Here is a 9502-nt window from a genome sequence, read left to right as displayed (position 1 = left end):
CTGTCTCACTCGCAAAATCTCTTCGGCTTTTGTGTCCTCAGCACGGTGGCTGCCCAGACGCCAAAGGGCTTTGATGCTGACATGGCAGCGCCCAGCTCAGCCTCTCCTGCTGCCAGGTGACTATTTGGCAATGGCTCTTTTTTTTTTTTTTCAGAACCTGAAAAATCTCCGGTTCTCGTCCGCCCGGTGAAGAAAGTCTACCCCCGAAAGCCATCGATACAATTCTCCGAAGATGATCCCCCATGCCGGCGACGGCGACGAAGCCGATCGCCGCAACGGCGCTGTCTCCAATGTACCCTGGAGCCGGTCAAGGTCACCATGAATTTGGACAGTGGGCACCTCCGATGCAGGGAACACCGTCACCGACACTCGTATCCTGATTATCCGCCATGCAGCTCACCCTGTTATTACAACTGCGAATGTGACAACCGGCCCAGGCCCCGGACCTCCTCGGCCCCCTCGGCCTACCCTGCCCCCCGTTTCCGGGATGTTGCCGTTGGGACTTCCGACCAGATTGTTACTATCCCTACCGAGGAACGGCGGAACACCTTGGTGCCTGCTGAACCCTACGTACGGACCCCGGTGGGGGAGCCACAGCGTCGCTCCATAGCCAGCGGCCAGGAGGCAGACCATCCAGTCTCCCGGCGTCCTGCCAGAGTGTACATCTACCCTGTCCACCCTCAGACCCCACCGGGGAGTCGGTCGCCGAGCCCTGAAAGGGCCCACCGGCGACGGACACACAGCCAGGATGAACAGGCAGAGTATGAAGCACGCGAAGCACGTGAGTCGCGCCGAGCACGGGAATCGGAGACCCCGAACCCCGCGATGCAACAGCTGCAAGTCCCAACCGGGGGGCCCCCCCGGTTCCATAATGTGGTCAACACCATCATGCAAACAGGGACCACACCAACCGAAGGAGGGGCAGCCAGCACAAAGCGGCTGTCCCGGGCCGAGACCCCGCCAGGCTCCGATTGGGTGTACCGCAGCAAATAAACCGTCGAGTGCAAAGCAGGGAGAAGGAGGAGGAGGAGGAAGAGGAGACAAGAGGAAGGACAGACCTGCAGCTGTCCAAAGTGGGCACATCTTGGTTTGGGGAGTGAACATTAAAGGCCAATCCATCCATCCATCCCATAAAAAACCCATGGTGTGCTGCTCAGTTGACCTGGGGTCCAGCTGTCTTTGCAAATACATCCACTCTGCCTCTGGGCCAAACCAGGTGTGTCCCCAGGGTGTGTGTCGCGAAAGGACACACATAAAACTAGACACCGCTTCAACCCGTCCCGTCGCAGCCACCCTCCTGGTTTTGGGTTGATCCTCCAAAGTGGCACAGATTAGGTCAGGGGCCCCCAACTCCCAGGACTCGGTCCACTACTGGGTCTTGAGCGCACAGGCGTGCACGTCCCCACTTGCACGAATTGACGACGTGTGCAGGTGCTCCGTTTGCGCGAGCGGCGGCTCTGCGCGCCTACTGCTCGCACAAATGGAGCTGCACGCTGCTTTGCAAAGCAAAGCTCCCTGCTTTGCGCGCACACCCGTGCTGCATGGATGGTGGCCCCCATTCAAGACAGTGGTGGAACTGGGGAGCAAGGCCCCCTCTCGGCCCACGGGGAAGAGTCCTTTGGCAAGCCTACTGAACCTGGGCTGCCATACTCTGCCTGGCCACCAGGGGGTCAGTAAAGAGACAGAAAACCCTTTTCTGCCACCTAGTGGCTGATCCTCTTTTTGCAGCTACAGCTTCATCAGTGGACAGCAAAACAGAGCACACCCTCCCCCCCCTTTCTGATAGCTTCTCTCTTCTTTTTAGGGGCCTTAAACAAGAATTTTTGGGGAGGGCAATCTTTGCTCCAACTTGAGGGAACAAAGCCCCCCCCCCAAAAAAACCTCAATTAATCACACAGACCTTTCTCCCCTTCCCCATCCAGAGCACCAATGCCCTGCCCACCTGCCTGATTTTCTTGAGGGTGGGGTGGGGAAAGAGGGGGAGGGGAAATGCTGGAGGGCTGCTGGCAGCAGCTCATCAGGAAATTAAGCATATTATGCAAAAGAGTCAGGTTCTTTCCTCTTGACAGCTGTCAATCAGCTCCTTCCCGAGGACAGAATGTTTTGCACAGCAGCGTTAATGCTGATGATTTTATCTGCCTTTCAACTTGAGCATAATTTTTTGCGCACCTCTAATAGCATAATTTACATTCTGATGAGCTGTTTGGATCCAGGAACATAACAAATGACAGAAGGGACCTTGAAGGTCTTCTAGCCCAACCCCCTACCCAAGCAGGAGAGCCTAGACCAGGGGTCTTCAAACTTGCCCCTTTTATGACCTGTGGACTTCAACTCCCAGAATTCCTCAGCCAGGCACACATACAAAGTGCAATGCAAAGCTATTACACTTAAAAGGTAAAATGTGTGTCAAAATGTGAAACATCAACGCCGTGAATTCTTTCAAAATAATTTCTTAGGGGAGCCCTGCCCACTTTTACAACCTTTCTGGCCACGGTTGCTAAGTGAACCCCTACCGTGCTTAAGTGAATCACACGGTCGGTAAGCGAATCCAGCCTCCTGCATTCACCTCGCTTGTCAGAAGCCGGCTGGGATGGATGCAAAAACGGCCGTTGTGTGACCCCCATGATGCTGCCAACGGTCATAAATACGTGCAGATTGCCTGAATTTTGATCCCACGACCGTCGCAACACTGCAATGGTCGTAGGTACGAGGACTGGTTGAAAGTTGCTTTTCCCCCCCAGTACCGCTGTAACTTCTCTCTCTCTCTCTCTCTCTCTCTCTCTCTCTCTCTCTCTCTCTCACACACACACACACACACACACACACACACACACAAACAGACACACACCACTTCAGCCTCTTAGGAGGGGCCCCTCACCCTGGATAAAGACCACCCCAGCCACCAGCATCCTTTCGTGGCTTGTTTCCCCCACCCCATGGCCTGCCTGGGCTTCAAAGAACCCCTCCCTTTGCAGTGAGTTGGACTGAGCCTCCCCACCCTCTCCCGGCTGAGGCTTATGGGGGCAGGAGTCCAGCACCCGGGAAGCTCTGGAGCCAGGAAACCGGCTGTCAGCTGCGAGTTCCAATCAGGACACGCGTTCAGACGATCCGAGGCTCCCACCACCGCCACCTTGCAACGGACGTTTGGACACGAGTCAAGTTCCCTTAAAACCGCAACTACGGAGGCTTTGGGGGTGGGGGGGAGGGGGTCAGCTAATTGCAATTTCCCGGGGGGGGGGAGGAGAGGGAAGAGAAAGAGCCTCTCTCGGCCGTGGGAACGCTGCAAGAGGGGCATTTCCCGGGGATGTTGACGGCGGGGGGCTGTGAGGGGAACCCCTTAGCCCAGGGGTCTTCAAACTTGGCCCTTTTATGACTTGTGGACTTCAACTCCCAGAATTCCTCAGCCAGGCAAGCTGGCTGAGGAATTCTGGGAGTTGAAGTCCACAAGTCATAAAAGGGCCAAGTTTGAAGATGCCTGCCTTAGCCTCTCCCTTTCGAGGGGTCTTTCCCCCAAAGTAGAGAGAGAGCCGGCTGCCCCTCCCAGCAGGCTTTCAAAGCGGGGGAGGGGAAGCGGGGAGGAGGATGAGGTTGCTGGAACTACATCTCCCAGGGTTCCTGGCGGCAGCCGCCCACGGGGGGTGGGGCTTCGGCTCGGCCAGGTGGACGCAGGTGAGCGGGGAAAGAGCGCCGGACTCGCTCCGCTCCGCTTCTGCCCTTTCAGGACCACGCGGGGGGGGGGAAGGGGGAGGAGGAGATGGGGTGCCCCAGAGGCTCGTGGGGGGAGGGAGGGGGCTGCCGCGTCGCACCTGTTCCAACCCGGATGCCCCGAGGCCACACCTGTGGGCGCGTCCCGCTCCTTCTCTCCGCCGCCTCCGCTTCCTGGTGAAGCCTAGAACCCTGGTGGTGGTGGTGGTCTCCTCGTGGTCTCCCATCCCAAGGCCGATCCGGACCCTGCTTAGTTTCAGGGTCTAATCTGGGTGGATTAGATTAATCCCCTCTTTTGACTAACTTTTCGTTCTGCAAGGAAGGGGCTTGAGACACACACACACACACACACACACACCGGGATGGCCTCTCCTCCCCCTAAGCCGGCCCCCGCCAAGCCGCTCACGGACCTGGACTTCCACTCTGGGGCGCAGATTGCGGAGCTCAACCAACTCATCCAGGAGTACCAGGCCAGGACCCCACAGGGCGGAGACGCCCCCGAATTGTTCCAAGCCAAAGATCTGGTTTTCTGGCTGCTGGGTGAGTTTGGGGGCCCGGAGGGGGGGGAAGGAAACCCCCTTTTAGCTTTGGGGACGGAGCCGCAGCTTCCTTAGCCCGGACCCTTCCCCAAATTGGAGAGCTCAAGGCATCGAACCTGGTGGAATCAGGGTTTGTTTGGGCTAGCTTGCGGAAACACTGGCGTTTCTCAACCTCACCAACCTCAACCCATGTGGACTTCAACTCCCAGAATTCCCCAGCCCAAGTTAGCTACTTGGATCGTGACCTACGGGTAGTCCTCAACCTATGAGCACGGTGGAGCCCAAACTTTCTGTTGCTAAGCGAGATGGTTGTTAAGTGAATTCTGCCGCATTTTACCACCTTTCTTGCCACAGTCATTGTGAATTGCTGCAGCCCTTAAGTGAGTAACATGTTGTTAAGTGAATCCGGCTTCCCCCATGGACTTTGCTTGTCAGAAGGTCGCAAAAAGGGTGTTCACGGGACCTCGGGACACAGCGACCGTCATAAATAGGAGTCAGTTGCCAAGCGTCTGAATTTTGATCAAGTGACAACAGTCATCAGTGTGAAAAATGGTCAGGTCACCTTTTTCAATTTTGAACAGTCACTAAGAACAAGCTGTTGTGTGTTGAGGATAACTTCCTGGTGCAGGTGTCCTCCTTGACTCACAGCTCAGTTTGGAAGACCATGTAGGAGCTGTGGCCAGGGGGGCTTTTGCCCAGGTTCACCTGGTGCGCCAATTGCGGCCCTATCTGGACCGGGATGCCCTGCGTACAGTCACTCATGCGCTCGTGACCTCTCGGATAGACTACTGCAATGCTGTCTACATGGGACTGCCCTTGAGGACCACTCAGAGGCTTCAACTGGTGCAGAATGCGGCCGCGCGAGTTGTGATGGGGGTCTCCCGATACTCCCTTGTAACACCTCTCCTCCGCGAGCTGCATTGGCTTCCAGTTGCCCTCCGGGTGAGATTCAAGGTGCTGGTGATGACCTATAAAGCCCTAAATGGCTTGGGTCCGGATTATCTGAGGGAGCACCTGCTGCCGGCATCAACTTCCCTTCGTCCAGTGCGCTCCCACAGAGAGGGCCTCCTCAGGGTGCCGGCGGTCAGGGATTGCCGGCTGGCGGCCCCCAGGGGGAGAGCGTTCTCTGTGGGCGCGCCAGCCCTTTGGAATCAACTGCCTGTTGAGCTCCGGACGGCTCCCGACCTTCACTCTTTCCGCCGTGACCTGAAGACTTGGTTGTTTGAACAGGCCGGCCTGGACTAAGGGTTTGAGTTTATTTTAACTATTTATTGTTAGGGCTAATTGATTTAATTTTCTTTTTATGTATGTTGCATTTTATTGCCCTGTACACCGCCCTGAGTCCTTTGGGAGAAGGGCGGTATAGAAATTTAATAAAATAAATAAATAAATAAATTTGACCCCATATTTCTATTGCAAAGCCCCCGACCAGCAAGAGATTTGTCCACCTACGTCTTTGTTCAGTCTGGTTGTCCTTCCTGTCAAAGAAGGATTGCCAGAATCTGGGGGAGGAGTCAAAAGAGGGATCAGCCTAGAATCCCTACATAGCCATAAGCAAGCTACGTTCAAACCTCCTTGAATTCTGGGGACCCTGATCTAACTCCTAGCAGGTGCCAACCGGTAGTTGAGAAGATCCCTGTGCAAAGGCTTTTAGCAATAGATCAGTTTAGTTAGAACAGCGGTCTTCAGACTTGGCCCTTTTATGACTTGTGGACTTCAACTCCCAGAATTCCTCAGCCAGGATGCTTTAAGACAGGGGTCTTCAAACTTGGGGACTTCAACTCCCAGAATTCCTCAGCCAGCGTGCCTGGCTGAGGAATTCTGGGAGTTGGTCCACAAGTCATAAAAGGGCCAAGTCTGAAGACCCTGGAGTTAGAAGATTCCTGCGCAAAGGCTTTTAGCAATAAAGCAGATTAATTGGATTTTCACGTGCAGACCAAGTCTTTCGTCCCTGACTGCCAAAGTTGTGCCTTCACTCAGCTGTGGTTCCTTGCCCACCCGCTGCCTTGTTCTCTCTGCAGGTCAAGTCCAACAATCCGATGGAAAATTGCCCTCGGTCAACCGCTACCTTCTTCTCTCCGGCGGGATCCAGCAGGGCACAGTCCACGTGGATTGTACCACCCTGCGCCCGCTTTCTCCCGGCGGTGACTACGATGCCAGTTTCACGCTCCTGGTGCCGGTTCTGAACGTGGCCGGCGTGCCCGTCACGTTGGACATGACGCAGAGCCCCCCCGGACACACCCGGATCAGCCTCCAGCCTTTCGATGCCCCCACCCTGCAACGCTGGTCCGAGTGCAGCTGTGGGGATCCGACTTTCCTCTCCGCGGAGCTGGTGTCCGAATGGTTTTTCCGGGCATTTTCCGCAGTGGCCAAAGATGTCTGCCTCGAGCTTCGAGGCCGCGTCACTTCCGTGATCATCTGCGTCGGATCCTATCGTGTCCTCTACGACATCGTCCCCGTGGTGGCCTTTCGGGGGTGGCCCGAGGTGGCCCAGCCATGGCTGAGCCAGGGACATTTCTGGGATGGCAAATTGAGGGATGAAGACATGGTCGCCAGCTTCTACCTCTTTCCGTCTGCTTCCGGCTCGGATTGGCACCTTGCCTTTTCGGCGAGCGAGCTGCATTTGAGGCGCATCCTTCCTCTGCCGCTCCTGTGGTCCCTCCGAGCCATCATGGCCGCTCTCCCCTGGGGAGAGCTGCAGGGCCTGGAGCCGTACCACCTCTTCACCCTGGCCTTGTGGTCCTGCGAACGGTTGCCCAGCCGCTACCTGGCCCAGGAGGAAAACGCGGCGCACGCCTTGCTGGGTGTCCTGGATGATCTGTCGGGCAGCCTGGCCAAGGGACATCTCCCCAATTATTTCCTGCCCCAGTGGAATCTCCTGCACGGCTTATCCCACCGGGCCGCAAGGATCCTGGCGCGGGCGGTGGCCCAGGTGAGGGCCAACCCCTCCACGTACCTCTGCCGAGCGGTGGAAGGGGCCAAGGAAGCTAAACGGCGGGCCAAGGCATATCGGCGCCAGCTGTCGGCCCCTGCAGACTCCTAGCTGTGGGCCTCCTTCAGCAGGGAGACACCCTGAGCCAAACCCACCTTGCATTCTTCAGGTCAAAGGTGAGCCATCCAGAATAACAGAAAAACAGAATGACAGTTGGAAGGGACCTTGGAGGTCTTCTAGTCCAACCCCCTACTCAGGCAGGGGACCCTGTGCTGCTGCAGACAAACGATCTGTCCAAGCTCTCCTTAAAAACCTCCAGTGTTGGGGCACCCGCAACTTCTGGAGGCAAGTCGAACCGGAACCCAGGCGGACTGGACTCCATTTTCCGGACACTGAACGTCTGCCAGAACCGTGGTGCCAGCTGTGGGACACCCAGGGGGCACAATCCTCAGGAAAGGATATAACGGGGTACAGCAGCCTCTGCAGTGATGCCAGAATGCCACCCCAGCTGGGTGACGGGAGTTCCACGGTTAGTCCTCAAAGTTACACCCACAATGAGACAGGATTTCTGCTGCTAAGTGAGTCAGTTAGCACATTGCTGCCACCATTATTAAAGGGAATCCTTTGCAGTTGTGAAGTGAGTCACACGGTCCTCAAGTGAATCCGGCTTCCCCGTTGACTTTGCTCGTCCGAACATCGCAAGGGAGGGTCACATGACCCCGGGGGACGCTGCGACCATCGTAAATACGAGTCAGTTGCCAAGTGTCTGAATTTTGATTATGGGATCACGGGCATGCCACAACGGTTGTAAGTGTGAAGAACGGTCTTAAGTCCCTATTTTTCAGTGCCGTTGTTACTTCTGTCGCTGAAGGAACTGTCGTAAGTTGGGGACTGCTTGTCATCCCCCTGCTCCAGGTCCAGAAAGGGAGGGCATCATGGGAAGGAACAGTCCTGCCTTCCGCCACCTTGAAATTGTGCCTTAAAAAAATCACATTATGACCTTACAACATCTGGTGCCGAAATCAGGTGACTGTCTCTCTCTGTCCTTGCTGTACGCCCAGTACGGGTAGTCCTCAACATCCACAATGGGAGCCAGCGTTTTCATCCCTAAGTGATGCAATCGTATAACGATGGCCACCCTTGCAGTCCCAGGTTGCCATCTGTCAGAGTGTGCACAGTCTTATTGCACTGAGAGATAATCCAGGAGTAAACACAGAAAACAGTGGTCTATATGAAATGGTGGTTTATCATACACTATATACAGATATACACTAGGAACAAGAAACATAGATGTGGTGAGACAGCAAACTCCAATACACAGCAGTTACAGCAGGAAACGGATGAGAAAGAGAGAAGTCAGCAGCAAAAGCCTTCCCTTTTGTACTCGGGTTCTTAAAGGCATACACACAGAGATACGGTCCCTGCTGATTCATTCCTCTCATTGTATCATCCACCTTATGTTACATTACATCATTACATAAGCGGTTTGGCTGTTAAATCATAACCTTGACACCATCATTAACTGAATCCCTAAACCAGGAGACTTCACACTTGGCCCTTTTATGACTTGTGGACTTCAACTCCCAGCATTCTTCAGCCAGGAACGTGTGCACTAATCCTAGTTCAGAATAATTATTTCTCTTTTAACTATTCAATGTTTCTCAGCCTTGGCAGCCCTGCTGTCTGGGGAATTCTGGGACTTGCAGTCCGCACCCCCGAAAGAGTCCAAGTTTGCAGGACATTGCTATAGTTAAATCTGAGAAGGTGATAGCCTGTTTCCAATGCAAAATCATTTTTTTTACGAGCGCTACCTATCCAGTCGCTGACGTTTTAAATATTTTGAAAAGAGAAAATGAAAAAAAAATGTTTTATTTCTTAGTAAAATAAAATCTATCCCGAGAGAAGCTTTTGGGTTGCGTTTGGGCTTGGAAAAGAGACTTTTATGGACCTGGGGATAAATTCTATTTTGTACTACTCTTTGTTTAATTTAATTTTAATTTAATTTAATAACATTTATATACCGCCCTTCTCCCTGAGGACTCAGGGCGGTTCACAGGGCAGAATAAAATAACCAATACAAACATTAAAAACAGATTAAACAATTGCCCTAGTTAAAAACAATATAATACAACGCTAAAAACCCCCAGAACAATTAAAAAACAAAAAATAAAACAACCCCAACACTCCCCCTCAGGCTAGGCCGGCTTGTACAAACAAAAATGTCTTGAGATCGCGGCGAAAGGAGCGAAGATCGGGCGCCATCCGGAGCTCTACCGGTAGCTGATTCCACAGCTCCGGAGCGCCCACAGAGAAGGATCTCCCCCTG

General features: G+C 54.2%; 1 protein-coding gene across 1 annotated transcript; it reads left to right on the top strand.

Annotated features, from left to right (window-relative positions):
• Window positions 1-3873: 3873 nt before the first annotated feature.
• Window positions 3874-8781, top strand: TMEM102 (transmembrane protein 102). The gene is made up of 2 exons (XM_083377746.1): window positions 3874-4245; window positions 6266-8781. Exons 1-2 carry the CDS (start codon window positions 4068-4070, stop codon window positions 7285-7287), a joined length of 1200 nt encoding a protein of 399 aa, XP_083233872.1. The 5' UTR covers window positions 3874-4067; the 3' UTR covers window positions 7288-8781.
• Window positions 8782-9502: the final 721 nt, after the last annotated feature.

The sequence above is a fragment of the Vipera ursinii genome, assembly GCF_947247035.1.
Source record: "Vipera ursinii genome assembly, chromosome: Z".
In the NCBI taxonomy this organism is placed as follows: domain Eukaryota; kingdom Metazoa; phylum Chordata; class Lepidosauria; order Squamata; family Viperidae; genus Vipera; species Vipera ursinii.
This window is presented reverse-complemented; position numbering and strand designations above follow the sequence as displayed.